This window comes from Punica granatum, chromosome 8, assembly GCF_007655135.1.
Source record: "Punica granatum isolate Tunisia-2019 chromosome 8, ASM765513v2, whole genome shotgun sequence".
In the NCBI taxonomy this organism is placed as follows: domain Eukaryota; kingdom Viridiplantae; phylum Streptophyta; class Magnoliopsida; order Myrtales; family Lythraceae; genus Punica; species Punica granatum.
The window spans coordinates 5548167-5564479 of record NC_045134.1 but is presented as its reverse complement, the minus strand read 5'-3'; the positions used below and the strand labels follow the sequence as shown (position 1 = coordinate 5564479).

The window sequence follows — 16313 nt, the reverse complement described above, 5'->3', positions numbered from 1 at the left end:
ATGAGAGAACTCTGTTACTGTTTTTCCTTCCTCCATGATAAGGAAACCAGTTTACGTCTTTTCCTTTTTTCATTTTATTTTTTTCTTCTTATGTCTATCTTTTATTTTTTAAGGATTATTGAAGATTTGTTGTGTTATTAACCAACATGGGTTGGTGCAAATAGTTCGATACCTAGGCCTATTTCATTTTGTGAATGGAGAATATCTACGATTGCGAAAGTTTTTTTTCATGGGCTGACTCGGTTCAAACCTAAATTAATCAGATTCCGTTAGATTTCTGGATATCAGGTAGTATACATTAAAAAAAAAAATTGTTGCCTTAAAATACGAGAGACGGTACGACGGGCAAATTGCACTTCGGGTGGAAAGACTTTAGGAGTTTCAATCTTGAAAACATCTCCCAGCCAACGTTGAGCCAATGCCTGAGTGGTATGTTCAAGTGGTAGTAGGTTAAGGAGAAATCGTGTCCTCATAAGAAAAGGGAAAAAAAATAACACAGATTGCGCTGCTTTCCTTAAGAAAGCACCCGAGAGCTATGGTTAAGCCAATACCTAAACAAGAATCGGTTGCCATAAACAAGATTTCACTCAATAGGCCATAAGATGCTCCCTTACGTATATTCCGTATTGCAAAATGACTGAATTTTAATTTTGCAAAATGACTTACTTGAGTTATATATCGAAAGCTGGTGTAGAAGTAATTATAACTAACATAAATATCGCATATTACGAACTATAAAACATATCATATGTTTTTCATGATTATGTTTGATGTTAACAAAAAGCCCGGTCAATTTGATGTTCTTGGATCTAAAATGCTATTAATTAGAAGAAAATTTACTTATGATCACGGCATGCGAAAGGGCGTGCTTTTTCAATTTAATTAATATCCAACACAAATTAAGGAAATAGGGAATAAAAACAATTAATTAAGGATCGGAATCTAATTAATACGGGCGTGTCAGATCTAAAGAAACTGGAAAGGATTCATATGATGCTGAGTCACATGTTACAGCCAGCGTCTCATCAGATCAGCTTTTCCCTCTGTGTTTTATCCGTTCTGGTACGGTATGCATCAGCAATAATGGCATCAACTTGGCCACTTACACAATATCAAAATGTACAATGCATTAATACCATTTCTCTTTTATTCAGCAATACCATTTCTCTTTTAAATATCTAACTATAATGAAACGAAATCAAAATGCAAATCTAGATTTATAATATCGCAATCGTCACTGGATATGAGAAGGAAGGAACCACGTTATGGAATGAATACTCTAAGACGAAGCGTTGTTACGAGAATTATACCGACGATAGACACCCGAATAATAAATTCACATACGAATGCAAGTGGGAAGGCACCTATCCTACTCTTTGATATGGGGAGGTAAAAAGAGCAAGAGATATAACTCACAAGGAACCCAAGCCTAAGAATCCCTTAGGATGGCCATTATCAATAATTAAGTTTTCAAAGGAAGTTATATAGATGTTAGAGTGGTCCTTCTAATTAGCCTTTGATAAAGAAGCAAGATATTTTCTTAGACGTAAGGGAGTTTGAAAATTTGAATCTCTCTCTCTCTGTGATTTTTTTTTTTTTTTTTTTGCTTTGAAAGGTGAATTTCATCATTAAAAATGAGGCTAAGAAGTCCATAACCGGTCCAATTTACATCTCCTTCTCCCGCGAAAAGACATAACCAGGGAGGCTTGAGATTGAAATTGGGCCAGAATGATTACAAAAGCTTGCCCATTCAGCTATATATTGTGGGCAAGGAAATTAGAGGATCTGGTAATAAAGTATAATTCCCAATGTTCAAAGAAGGAAGTTCTTGACTTAGCTTTGGTAATTCAAGAAAGGACGCCTCTGCTTGCTTGAGAGAGTATTTTGGATTTCCAGGGTGCAAGCTTGCAAGAGACTCGGATCAAAAATAGGTCTGAATACGAGGCGAACCAACTGTGTTTGAAAATTTGAAACGTCCACACTTGATTGATATGAATGTATTTAATTGGATAGTAGACCACTAGGGTGGTAGTCATCTTTTTTTTTTCTTTTTTCGTGCTCAACAAAGATCAAATAAAGCAATTGGTTTCATAGATTTGCGTCAAGCACTTCCTTAATTAATGATGATGGTGTCTTGCCCCCAAAAGAAACTCCGATAAACAATGGTGCAACGACAATTTACGAGGATTCAACTTTATGTGATGGAAGTTGCTGCATATAATGTTTATCTGATAGCTTGCAGAGGAAGAGAAACGGTCCAAATTCTTACTCAACTAAAATAAGATGGTTTACTCCCTATCGCAAAAAAAAAAAGAAAAGAAAAGAAAAGAAGAACATAGTTTACATGGGAAAGGGACTATCTAGCACAGGGACGAAAGAATTTTCTAAATTTACGTGACGCTTTCCATTTTGATTACATATTAGTTGACATGATTGGATTTGGATGTATCTTCACAAAAACATGATGAAAAATATAACGGATCGGAGGATAGATCGCTCCGAATCGGTCCAAGGATTATAGATTTTTAAGGTAATTATGATTGACTGTTTAAAGATCAATGGCAAAAAGTTGTCGATGACATACATCTCCAGCCAGGGAATGCTCTAACAATCTGTGACTGATGTCTGTTTGGTATATGGACCAAATGCTTATTAACTACAAAGGAGCAAAACAACCCAGCCCCAGATTTTTCGAGCCCCGAGCTGGTCGAACTTTTATTTTCAAATTAATAGGTTCAAAATGCCCGGGTTCGAGCTGCCCTCCCCTAGGCTTGTGTCCTTTCTTAAGTTGAATGCATATAATTGAGTTAGCATATAAAACAACATAATGTTAATCTTTTTTTTTTCGGTATCCAAAGCAACATAATGTTTTGCTTTTTAGTCATCGATGCATTTGATTGATTAAGCCTCATCAGTTTCTTGAGATAATGCAGAGAAAACTTGGGCTTGGACTGGGCCCCTTCTAGGCCTGATATCTAATGCTGGTCTGATCGGCCCAGCCCAGTAATGACACAAGAGGAGAACATTGGTTGGCCTGCATGCAGATTCTATACTATTTCAAAAAGAGAAGCAACTTATTAGTCTAAGGTTTAGCTTCGAGGAATATCATTAATTTGATTCGATTAAAAAAATAATAACCGTTAGATATAAGTTTAATTTGATAAATTTAACTCTCTCTCAATCCATTTTTTTCTCCTAAAAGTTCTCCAACTCTCTCGTGTTTCTCTCGTTCCACTTCCATGACTTCTTATTAATTTCCACCCATTTTTATCTCTTTCCCTTCTTTCTCGCCCTCTCTCTTCAACAAGACTTCACCCGCATTTTCTTTTTTTCCATGTAAATAATTTGTTAATTTTTATATTTTATAATTTTAAATTTTAATATTAGAAATGAATCAATCTAATCTACTAAAAAAGATCCATATAAATCATTTCTGAATATATCACATAGAAATTACATCATACGTACTTTCTGTAATTAATTTTATAAAAACGTAATTACAACAATAGAAAATAAAATTGATCTTTATATTTTGCACGTATGGCATTCTTTTATATTTTAAAATTTCATGCATAACGTGGGTTTACGTCTAGTGTGTGTGTATATATATATATACACACACACATACATATACATACTATAATTCACGTGTGTTGCATAAGAAACCTTTTTTGATAAGGTTAAAATACATAATACTCGAACAACATAATACATAAAAAAACTCTCTGAATATATATATATATATATATATCTAATCTAAGTAAATTAATAGTATATCTTTTTTAATGGATTTATGACCATTTTTAGTCATAAATCTGTTCTTACTTTAATTTATAAATAAATAAAATACAAAATAGTTAATAATATCTATGAGAGTTAATGACCAAAAAAAAGCAAAAAATTAGCCTTTTATTATTTCTAGCAAGAATTTTTTAATTGAAAAAAGTATAAATTATGAGTTTCTTATAATGTGTAGCATACCATTACTTTCCTGTCAATTTTAATGGAATTTTCTCACATGGAATTAACATTATAGACATGGCACATGAAAATCTACCAAGTAAACCCCATGGGGATTTAAATATTAAAGGAAACTAATAATACTCACAATAAAATCTCATTTAATTTTATAATATAATAAATAAATAATATTAAATTCAATGAAAACATACATGTATATATATTAATAATGGTATTTACATATATGTAACATAAAAAATTATATACAAAATTAACATGCTAAGGACAAATCACTATATCTAAATATACGTATTAGTTTTTGCACAATTTTACAAAATTATCCTCATTATTTTTTAATCTATTGAAGAAAAGTAAAATTGAAGGCAATAATAAAACTATAAAACTGCTCAAATTTTAAATTCATATATCTTACTCATTCATCAATTCACACGTGGTCATCTTCTGCTCTACTTTCTACTTCTTTATCTTCAATCCCTACTCCAGATCTATCTCAACCTAAGTTATTTTTCTTTTCTTTCACTAATTTTTTTTTCAATTTTCATTACAATTTTTAATTTTTTTTAATAATAGCACATCTATGTAGAATTACAAATGGTATATAATGATGAAAATGTAGAGACAACATTTTAAATTATTTTTTTTTACATTGCCCGTAGCGCTGATGCAGAATCTAGTCAATAAATAATAAAAAATTGATAAGTACTATTAAAATATAAAAAATAATTTTTTAAAAATGAAATTAATGCAATTTAAAAATAATTTATTTCAAAAAAAAATTTCAATAGATATATTTTTCTGGCTTGATCTTTCATTTCAATAGAACATCCTAAAGAAAAATAGAGAAATGAATTTAAATTTTTAATAAAAGTTTGCAAAATAATTAATAGAAATATTATTTTCACAAATAGGCTTGCAATGGCACCCATAGTTCGAAAATTTAGAACAATTCTACCCAAACCGACCGAAAAATTCCGAAAATTAAAGACCTTAAGGGTCGTGTTTAGTTTTGAAAGAAAGAAAATTGGAAGGAAGTTGATAAGATTCGAATTTATGTATATATAGTAATTTATATTATGTGTTATAATTTATACTTAACAAATAAAATAAAAAAACAAACAAAATACTTCAGATCCCAACTAAGGCACAAGAGTAAATTTAATTTCAATTGCAAACTGATAAATTGTATTGATAATTGATATTAAATTTATATTGGAAGCAACTTATTTCTCCATTTTTAAGTAAGAATGAAAATGTACCTAGAGCTCGTGAAGGAGGACATTGACAACATGATGACTTCAAGCTTGTGCAATATTATTAGCAAGTGGTGGTGATAGTAGGCACTACAGTGACAATGTATAAACGACAGTCAATGTCTGTAGACAGAAGAAAAAGAAGAAAATAAGAATAGAGAGAGAAGTAAGAACTTGACATAAGAGAAAACAAAATTAAATAAAAAAAGAAATTAATGATATTTGTATCTCTTTTCTTTGAAACTCTTTTTCTCTTTCTTTATTTTTTATTCTCCAAAATGCGTACTTTTGTATCCATAAGATCCCATAAAAAAATTGATTGGGATTTTGAAAACAAATTACCAATGGCATAATGTCTTAAATAATTTTTCAAATAAATCAATATAAATTTTGAAAAATACGTTAAAAATATAAAATTTTAATCATAGGATATATGTCAGTAACTCATCAGAAAATATCCATTCACAAAATAATTTTAAAAAATTCTTGATATAAATTTTGAAAATTCATTGATACAAATATAAATAGGAAACACGAGAGAGGATCCGTGAGCGTTGATTTGATAAGTTATTTCATATTTGATGTGTTCGTCAGAGTGAATAATTATTGAATAGAATATGCTAGGTAGTTTTTACAGTGAAAAAGTATGAAATGGTACCTTAAAATCGAAAGGTTATGAGAAAGAATACGTATAAGTTGGTTTTTAAATTTTTTTTTTTAAAAAGGATTATGGTCAAAGAAAGAGAATACGAGATATCTTTTTCCAACGATTAGCAAAGTCGAAGAATAAGAACAATTAAAAGGAGAAGTAATTAAAAATCGAAAGAGAAAATAGAAAAAATATAAATGTAAATAGGAAATGGGAGAGAAGGACCATAAGTATCGAATGGAGAAATTATTTCATGTTTGATGCGTTCGTCAAAGTCAATAATTATGGGTAAAATAATAATATAATTATTTTACCAATGGCAAAAAGGAAAAAAAAAGTTAAAGAAACACTTTGGGAATGGTCATACTTTGGAAAAGATGTATAAAGTTTAACTCGGCTAAGGTGATATATGATAGAACATTTGAGGCAATGAATGTTGAAAATGAGCGAATAATAGAGAATTAAATATGTGTGAGAAAAAAATCATACTAAAGAAGTACACCAAAAGTGTGGTAGTAAAAGGTATAAAAAGGAAGATAGAAATTTACGAAGAATACATGTATTTTTTAGAACAAAAATTGGAAAAATAAGAAATTATGAAAATAACCACTTGACTCATAGCGATGAGATAAAAAAAATATGAACCTAATAGAATAATAGACGTTGAAAACAAACATATGATTCAACGAAATTTTGAAACTATAAATCGTTATGAGATAATAATAGAACAAACATATTTGTGATGAATGGTAACTTGGTTAATAGAGATGCAATGTAATAAAGTGTCGAAAATGAGTGATGAATTGAAAGAGCCGATTTATATTTATAGTGAAAATGTGCGACCAAAGGTCACAAGCTGAAAATGTGCGATGAAAAGTCACAAGAATACAATGGCATTTTTGAAATATTGAAAATTAAATAAACTTGTCATAGTTTATATTATATATATATTATATATATATATATATATATATATATATATTGTGAATGCCTACATGCATGCTTGGTTCTTAAAAAGGATGAGAACCCAACAACCACTCGAGAAGAACAAGTGGTGTGTTCATCTCGGTTCTTCGAATCTTCGTTAACTTGCCTTTCTTTCCTCGCAGTTGATTCCGTCGAAACATTTTAATCTGAACACTACTCAAACTAGACCACATCCACAAAATCATGCATATTGCATATGTGCGTCTCTCGGGCACTTCCTGCCATAAGAGGCAGTCAAAATTTCTCTCGTCATGAATTGTTTGTCAGACACGACATTGGTTGCTACCACCTATTGTGAATGTATGCGAACCGGGATGGGCCTTAGGGCTACGGATAAACCCTAATAAGTAGAGGTACATCCGGACATTCGTGCATCATCATCTCTTTCATCTCACTAATAAGTAGAGGTTTATATAGCATCATCATCTCACGAAAAATAACAAATTATAGCTTGTAGGAAATTATGAATTTCCAGAGGATCGTGTTTGCAACCCGATCAGTCCTCGATCTGTTTGAAGAAACCAATTATTGTTATGGTTATCGTGAATTTTGAATTCAAATGGGCAACATTAATTAGTGAACTGTGAATGTGAGTCACGTGGTGATGCTGATAAATGAGGATGTGCTCTCTTGGCCCTGTGATGGCCATATAAATTAAAAGGATAAGAAAGTTCATTGACCTCAAAGTTTCACTTATTCAACATTACACACTTTACCTAATTTTCAATTATATTTCAACGTACATCTCATGACAAGTCCATAACACTTATCCCCATTTCAATCGGAGTGTAAAGTTTAGCCCAAAAAGGGGGGAAAAAAAAAGGAGTGGAAAAGATTCCTAAATTTCATTGCATATACCTAATTTTTCAACTACCACTCCCCGCGTATCACATCAATCCCAATTTATTAATGATTATTGAAATCATTCAACATTTTTTTTCTTTAAATAATCACATATGAATCTTCTGAATATAAAAAAAATCACGATTATGAGAATTTTACCTTATTATTAAGCTATCCAATTCGAATTTGAATTAGCTAATACCCGTTGGATTTTTGGATACTAACGATACACAATAAAAAGAAAAATTAATGATTATTGAGAAGAGCCGTTCATATTATGCAATAACACTACAAACAAATTGCCATACACTGGGCTATTTCTAAAAACCAAGAGTTTCTAGGATGTGGTCTAAAAATGTTAGTTACGTCTGAATGGCAAATGCAAGAATCTTATTTCGTCCGAACGTAAGACTATCGTTTATGCATTATAATTGAGGAAAATCCTATACGAAGAAAGGGTAAATTAGAATTACTTCTGAAAACGGAGTTTTAGTGTTGCAGCACGAACGTTAATTTAGGACTTCTTGATTTTGAATTTATTTATTTTACTAATTTTTATTCTTAAGTTAGATTTATGGACATCTTTTATGACAAAAATCATGAATTTACATTGTATAATGGATCTTTAATAATTTTTTTTAATGTAGCGAGATATTTTCAGCTTATTTCATTATTAATACAAATTCTTTCTCGGACGTGGATTCAGCTTATTTCGTTATTGATCTTTAAACACGATTTATCAACTGCACCACATTTAGACATGAATGTTACAAGGTCATACACTAGGAAAATTTCGGACATTTTATGTTATCCTCGTACGCGGTCGGTGAAGCGCTTTCAAGTGTAACTCTGTTGAACGCGAGGTAAACGTGACGTTGCTGGGAAAGGGATTATTCTCCTGCGTTTCGGTTTCACAATGGCATCGCAATCGTAACCGTCCATCCACGATTCTCCACTCCGTATCTTTTCTTTTACCCTACTCAGTACTTTCAGTTTTTAGGTTTCTCCATTTGGTCTTTCTACTTTATCCTCCACGCGGATTTGGCCTTTGTACAATTTTTTTATAACTTATTAATAAAGCTCTCTTGAATTGAACATTTAAAGTTTATCTTCCCTTTAGCCCTTTGTTGCTCAATGATTAGAACCTTAAATGGGTCATCCATTCTCTCTGTTGACTTGGAAAGTCAGTCGTCATCGAGTTGATCTTATTGACGGAGGAACCGAAATTCACATAACAAGTAAATCGAATGGACCCAACATTTTGATAGAGGGGAGTGAAATCTTTGGTGGGGCAAAAATCAAGAGCCGGATTCATGATGGTTAAAGAAAATCAGTAACGAATATAGAGACACTTATATGGAATCAAACTTAAATCAAGTGTCTTGTGTATGTTATCTCAAAACGTGAAAATTAACTTCTTGTTCGAGCTTGTCAGGCAGAAATCAATACATTAAGTGAGAGCCGGTATAACGTGCTAAGAGCAGAATCGACTATCGAGAAAGAAAGGACTAGGCGAGTGATGGAAACTCGGAAAAGACCAAAATATAAGACGACAAAATCTTCTATTTATTTTTTTATTGGCGGTCCATTTATTTGGACAGGCACAGCTTGTTATCACAAAAAAAATACACTAAGCCTAGGCTAGTATAGTAGCATGCAATTATGGGAGTACCTATCATTATCTCTGTGGTCATTTTTGGCGAGTCAACCAACAAAAGTGTTGATTGAGTGGTAAGCAGTTCATCCCCATAAGGAGGAGAATATAAGTTCGAACTCCAAGAAACGCACTTGTTGGGAGAGAAAATAACCGCTCGATCTCCCGACTGAATTAGTCAGATTCCATTGGGCTCTGGATATCAGGGTACACACTAAAAAAATATTTGATGAATATTACTCAGTCATTTAACTGTATAATACCTAATTAAAACATATGACTATGGGAAATTGACCTCCAATGGATTCGCAAATTTCTATTTATAAGTATTTTAATTGATTGTAACTTATCTAAACTAGACGGCAACGCCCAATCAATATTTTTTGGACATGATAGTGGTCAACATCCAAGGTTGGCAAGCCAGGAAACGCGATGGCCACTCCCATCCTTTCACGCGTCACCACAAATCATCCCCTTCCCATTCTCAATTTCGGATCTATCCTTAAACCGTTTAGCATCTTTCCTCTCGATTCTCGGCATCTCCCCAAACAGATCCCATCCCCCTTAGCCCACTTGCCTCATCCGACGGCTCACATTCGCTCTCCTCCCCTCCAGTCCCACCTTATATATTCCCCACACGCACGCCATATGATATGCACATACACAGCTCAAAAACCTCCAGGAGTTTTCATTAGGTCCCCGGCCCTGGAAAGACTTATCATCGGTCGCAGTATCGTGTCGGTTTTATCGTATGTGAAGGCGGACGGCTGCTGATTATCGAAGATGAATGCGTTGGATTCTCCCTTGGAGGCGCTTGCGATCAACTACGTGAGGTTCGGGTTGCTTGCCGTGGTGAACAACTTATGGACGTGGGTCGCGGTCGTCACGGCGGCTGTCAGCTTCTGGAGGATCCGAGCTACTGCCACCTCTGTCAGAGCTGCTGCTGCGGTCGGCTGCTCCTCCATGCCTGAACCGCAGTCGCCCCACGAAGATGCCTGCAGCAGCTCAAATGAGTGCCGGTCAGTTCTGCAGGGGAAACCTCGCCCCAGCCGGCAGGCTGATGACGTTTCATCACGTGGCATCGCCGCCTTGGCTCATCCCCTCGTGGCGGTTTCTAGCAAATATGATGTGACGAAAGGGAGGTTCACAGTGTATTATGAGGATGACCGCGATGTTAATCATAATCAAAATGAAGAGGCAGAGGCGACCGCAACGGTAGGGGCCGAAAAGTGCGATGGCGGCATCTATGGCAGCAGATTAGAGTGGTCGGGCAGGCGAGATATGGTTTTCAGAGTGAGAAATGGGGATTCGGGATGGTACCGGTACCAGGACTTGAAGGTATTCGACGGCAGCGTCGTGAGATTATGGGATGATGCGCATATAGTTCCATGGTGAGGACACAAGTTTAATAGACCCAGCTAGCTAACAGCTCAAGCTGTGCCCTGTGTTAGGTAGATTGCTGGCTGTAAAATTATTCGATCAGGACTGTATGTTCTTTTTCTTTTTCCGTTTAGCCTGATTAATTCTGACACGAGGTTGTCAGATTTGTGTATACACTGATTGGTGGTTGGGACAAATCCCAAAGCAATGCCTGAGTTTGAAGCCTTAAGCACGTTTATCACACTTGTGGAAAAATTTAACTCCTCCCCCCCCCCCCCCCCTTTTTTTCTTTTAATACAATGTGTTGCCTTTTATTAAAACATGGATTAATTAAGAGGGTTAATAAAGTGGTAAAGGCCTCAGCTCAGAAACAAGAAATTTCGGATTCGATTCTTATTGATAGAACTATCATCCCTTCTTATTTGACTCTCCTATAGCCTATTAAGTTTATTATGAGCCTCCCTTATACTAGGAAAAAAAAAGATGGATTAATTAATTTCTATGCTTATAATTATATAGATATTGCATATCGGGTGCAGTTCATTGCCTGCTAATGTTGTTAGCATATTATGTATATATATGTTTTTGCCAACATAAGTTTAACAAACAAATTGAAAGGCTGGACAAAATAATTGATTATCGGAAAGAAGAGTGAGAAAGAAAATGATGAGAAAATGTCGAGACCTATATTGCCCTTTCATAATAGCCAATTATTACAAACTTCCATTTCGAAACAAGAACCGGTTTCGAAGTTCTGATGGGGCAATCATGCCTCCTCCTCGCGTGTGATATATAAGAACGATTCCGAGTAGGGAAAATCGAGAAAAGTCGTGGCTTATGGTCCGACTTCAAATAAGAAAGGCATACTTCCACCGAAATAAAGGAAAGGCATGCTATGTATGAAATTAATTGTCAGGTCATTGAATTATTTGGGCTGGAACATATGGAAAGTTGTTGAGCACTAACTTTATTATCCATGAAAATAAAAAATTGCGAACCGTGGAAAGAATTTTATGTCTAATTGGCCCAATAAGAGGAAGTGGTTGCCGATTGGCCAATTGGGCAATTGGCCTTTGGGCCTTACCTCTGTACAACATACTCCCCCAAGTTATCATTAACTATGGTTGAATAATCAATCTGTCCATAACTCACCATGAGTTGGAATTTCAATAGCATTAAGTGTTAAGATATATTTATATGAGACTTGAGTCCAGTAACCTATCAATTTAAGTTGCAGATGGGTTCAGATCCGTGCAGGCACAAGTGGAAATTTTATACGGTATCGGAGCAGGTTACACTTTCGTGAGTATGTGTGAGCTCATACCACGTCAGATTCGGTTTCGAGGCAGCCAATAATGCACCTCATATTCCGAGGTAGCTAAAGGGGCACCTCTAATTAGGCCCGAGTGTGGAGCTTGATGCTAGTTTGGTGTTTGTCCCCCTCGCCCAAATACGGAAGAGGATGTCTGGCTCATGGTCAATTGTTGAAGGCGGGTGTTTAAGAGGCACGTGGCACGTACTGGACCACACGCTGTCACATGGAGCGGGTGTTGAGATAATTTTATATGAGACTTTGGTCCAGCAACTTATCAACTTAAGTGTTTAAAGTTTCAGATGGACTCGAGTTCGTATAGGTCCAAGTAAGAATTTTACATTTAAAATAGTTGTGTATTGCAAGTTCATGCCAATCGGTAACAAATCTTTTTTGCATGTATTAATTGATCGTTTTTTAGGTATATATATAGAGAGAGGTTGCGCTATTACTCCAAATGTGACTAAACAAATTTAATACTGAACGTTCGTCGTCGTGCTAGATCATGTTGCATCTTAGTACGATTTGGTTGTTTGGCAATCTAGTAGTTGTCAATTTGCTGCAGATATTGACATGTCAAAAGGACATGTATACATTAAAAAAAAATCCCTCTAAAGCATTATTTTTCCGTCGAGAAGTACACTAAAAAAAATAATTTGAACAATTTATATATAAATGTATATTATTTTACAACATATATAATTGTAAAATAGTCACCGGTATAATAAATTTTGGATCCTGAAAAGTGATTTATAGCTAGCCCCTACTCATTCTGTCAAACAACGTTTAAGCAGAGAGCGACCCGAGTATTCAATTTGTTCATAAAAGTGGCAGAACACATCTGGCATCTTTGACGTGGAGTACCCCTTTTAGAAGCTTTATTTCAGTGGTAGCTACCCACCTCTCTTATCATTTATATCAATGGCCAAACAAAATATCTGGCAAGAACCATCAATAAAAATGAAAAATATATTTTGCAATGCTTTTCCTATCCATCCAAAATAAACGCATGAATGTGAATTAAAAAATTTATTGGCTTTCCATGGCAATAATTGATGGCAAAATATGGGGGGAGTTCATGTGGTTCCAACATCAACAGAAGTCTTGGCAGTGTCAGTCCTATAGCATCTTAATACTATATACACCACTCACTCCACAATGCATAACCATGCAGATCTATTGGCTTTGCATCTTAAGGTGTGGGCTCCCACACACACCTTACCTTGCATTTAAGATGGACCCCTCCCACACCCTTCACTTCACGTCACCTTAGCCAGAACATGAACACCTCTAAACACTCCCATGAATTAATTTCATTGTGTTTGATCTTCAATATATTCGGTCCATTGGAAGGGAAAATGTGAGATAGTGTATAGTTAAGCATGACAGCCGGGTTCCGCTCGATGGCTCCTGGATTGTGAAAGCATATAATGGATTGTGTGTAGGAGGTTTTTGCTGACCATCTAATTCATTGTTATGCTAGCCTCAGCACGCACTTGCTGGGTTAATCAGTAGATGATGGGCCATCCATGCTAGTTGCAATTTGGGCAGAAATCACGTATGCTTCACATGCTACGAACGTGTACGGGATAAGAGAGCAAGAGGGAGGACTTTCGACTTTCAGAGTGTTATGGTTTCTTAGACTCGATTTGTATATTGAGGATGTAATGAAAACAAATTTCACACAAGTTACCGTAAATTGAAGTATATATTAACCTGTTAGATCAAAAATATTATATTTCCTTCTATTACCCAGTGATTAGAATTTCAACTAATATAATTTTAGTTTTAGGTTTTATTGTCATCCGCTCCAGTCATTTATAGATGAGACAAACTTCCCCATGGAAGCTCCTTAGGGAGTGTTTATGGAAACAAATCGGACGTGTCACGTTCGTAGATTGTCAAGTGATTGTCGACATCAAAATAATAAGAAATTTGTTAAATAACAATAAACTTATCATTTAACGAGAAACTTATTATTTTGAAAATGTTAAGATACTTGCTAATAATAAGATGCTTATTTTTTTATAAATAAATTTATTATTTTAAATACAATAAAATTTTTATTAAATAATAAATTATTTTACTAAATAATAAGAGACTTATTTTTTTTGAGGCTCGGTAAAATCCACTTTTTAAGGAGTCTGGATACCCTAGCAGTACCCTTTACCCTTTATAGACATGAGAAAAAAAGGAAAGATTAATGCTGCAGACGGCCTCTTGGTATGTCTGGCCCAGCTAACACTGTTGGACAATTATTTTCTGCTGAAATTTTCTGGTGTTTACAGGATTTATTAATATGGAATTTATTAGAATGTTCTGGATAATTTCTTATAGCTAAAAGGGTTATCGCAATATGAAAATAAGGACAATAACCAATTAATTCGGTCATTCACAGATAGAACAAGAAGGTGCTGGTCGAAACAAATAAATTTGTTAGTCTACTATTTGGGCCGAAAGAGTTGGACTATATTAGAAAAATAGAGAAAGTTGAAGGACTGATTCTACAACATTCCTACCCCAATTATTGCAAAAACTGTAATGTAATATATATATATATATATATATTGTCCTAGAAATAGTTTCATTGATAGCAAAATTTAAAAGGCTGCTGGCCTGTCATTGGTTGCCCTGTTTCCGCAAATTGGCGGTGCATTTACTCTTTGCCAACCCCAGTTCCCAATTTGCCCCTCTTCCGAACAGTAATGACAGCGGAACATTACTTAAAAAATTCTATGGGGTAATCACTTTTTCATCCGATCACATTTTGATTACACTGTATAACTGGCTGCATTATAGATCTTCCTTGAATTCTCTCAATCTAGGAGAACAAATTTCATATAATAAATGAAGGTAGAAAGATATGTTTGACCCTCGTCCAGACCAAACTCCAAAAATAAAAAATATTGATGCGACATTATATAGACATTACAAGTCACTAGCACCCATAGGGCGAGATGGTTAAGGATACTATATGCGTCAACGACCCGGAGTTTGTCGAGCTTCATCAACGTTATAAATGACATTTGACGACTATCTGTTGTTCAGGCGATTGAGAGATCATGTGATGACACCGATGTGCATAGGAGTTTCTCGCTTTCAGAAGATTGATCTTTCTAGTTAGATACAGAGTATTTTCGAACACTTTTTGACGAGATACGCTTTGTTAGGCTTTCGAGAATATTGTGTTTGATTTTAGAGTTGAGATTTGATTTTAATTCGGTTGCAATGATTGTATTATTGAATTATGAGAAAAAACATAAAAAAGTAATGAATAGTTAAGAGAATTTAATATTAAAAATTGAATTGAGTATAATAAAGTTGTATGTGAATTTATGTATGGGGTCCACATTTTTTACTTTAAAGAGTTGATTTTTATTGTGTAGTGAGTAGAGTTAAAGTAAGAGTTAAAATTTTAAAATCTAATTACGAAACCAAACGGAGCATAATAAGCATTTCATCCACTAAAGCCAGGGCCGTGAAGTAACTTATATGAAATCGACGATCTGCATGATGATTATGTTTTTCGTCAACGTGACGCGGACAATTTGTTTTATGAGAAAAAGATGAATGGGAGAGATTCTCGTACGAAGGAATTAGTTAGGAATTGGATGTGGACGGTGTTAGGTGATTAATTATTGAAGGGATGAAAGAGTCCAGAGCTGAGGCCTATGGCTTGTCCTGCTTCAGAGCACAAACATATAAAATTATATGTAATCTATACGTTAATTATAGGTACTAGGTTCCTTATTTTTGCACTAATACATCAAATTAATTTTTTTTTTCTCTTTTCACATATAATTGATCGGTTGGGACTACATACAGCATTCTTTGTGCACCTACATAAATATTCGATCAGGTGGGGGGGACACCGTTTTTTTTTATTCTCTATTTTCACCGTATCATCACGTTCGAGGATTATATAAGATTTTACAGCACCATAATGAACTCAAGAGCAATCCATGAAATTCGCCATTTTCTCCCTCTTCCATGATGCCCATGCTGCCAATTCAATTCCGTGAACATCTTTATGATATCACTTTATGTCTCTCCGTGACAGAATAACTACAAAATGGGCAAATCGACATTTATTGAGAATATTAATCCCATACGAAAAATATGAATCAATATCCATTAGTTTATATGAAGCTTTAATATCAATATTTATCAGTTTGAATTTTTAAGTGGAAATGGATCCAAACTCATATAAATTCAATAGAATTCAATAACTCTTATCAAATTATTCTAGGATAACTT

At 34.3% G+C, this 16313-nt stretch overlaps 1 protein-coding gene across 1 annotated transcript; it reads left to right on the top strand.

Moving 5' to 3' along the window:
• The first annotated feature begins 9856 nt into the window (after positions 1-9856).
• LOC116189550 lies at positions 9857-10999 on the top strand. The gene has a single exon (XM_031519261.1). It carries the CDS (start codon positions 10148-10150, stop codon positions 10757-10759), a length of 612 nt encoding a protein of 203 aa, XP_031375121.1. The 5' UTR covers positions 9857-10147; the 3' UTR covers positions 10760-10999.
• The last annotated feature ends 5314 nt before the right edge of the window (positions 11000-16313 follow it).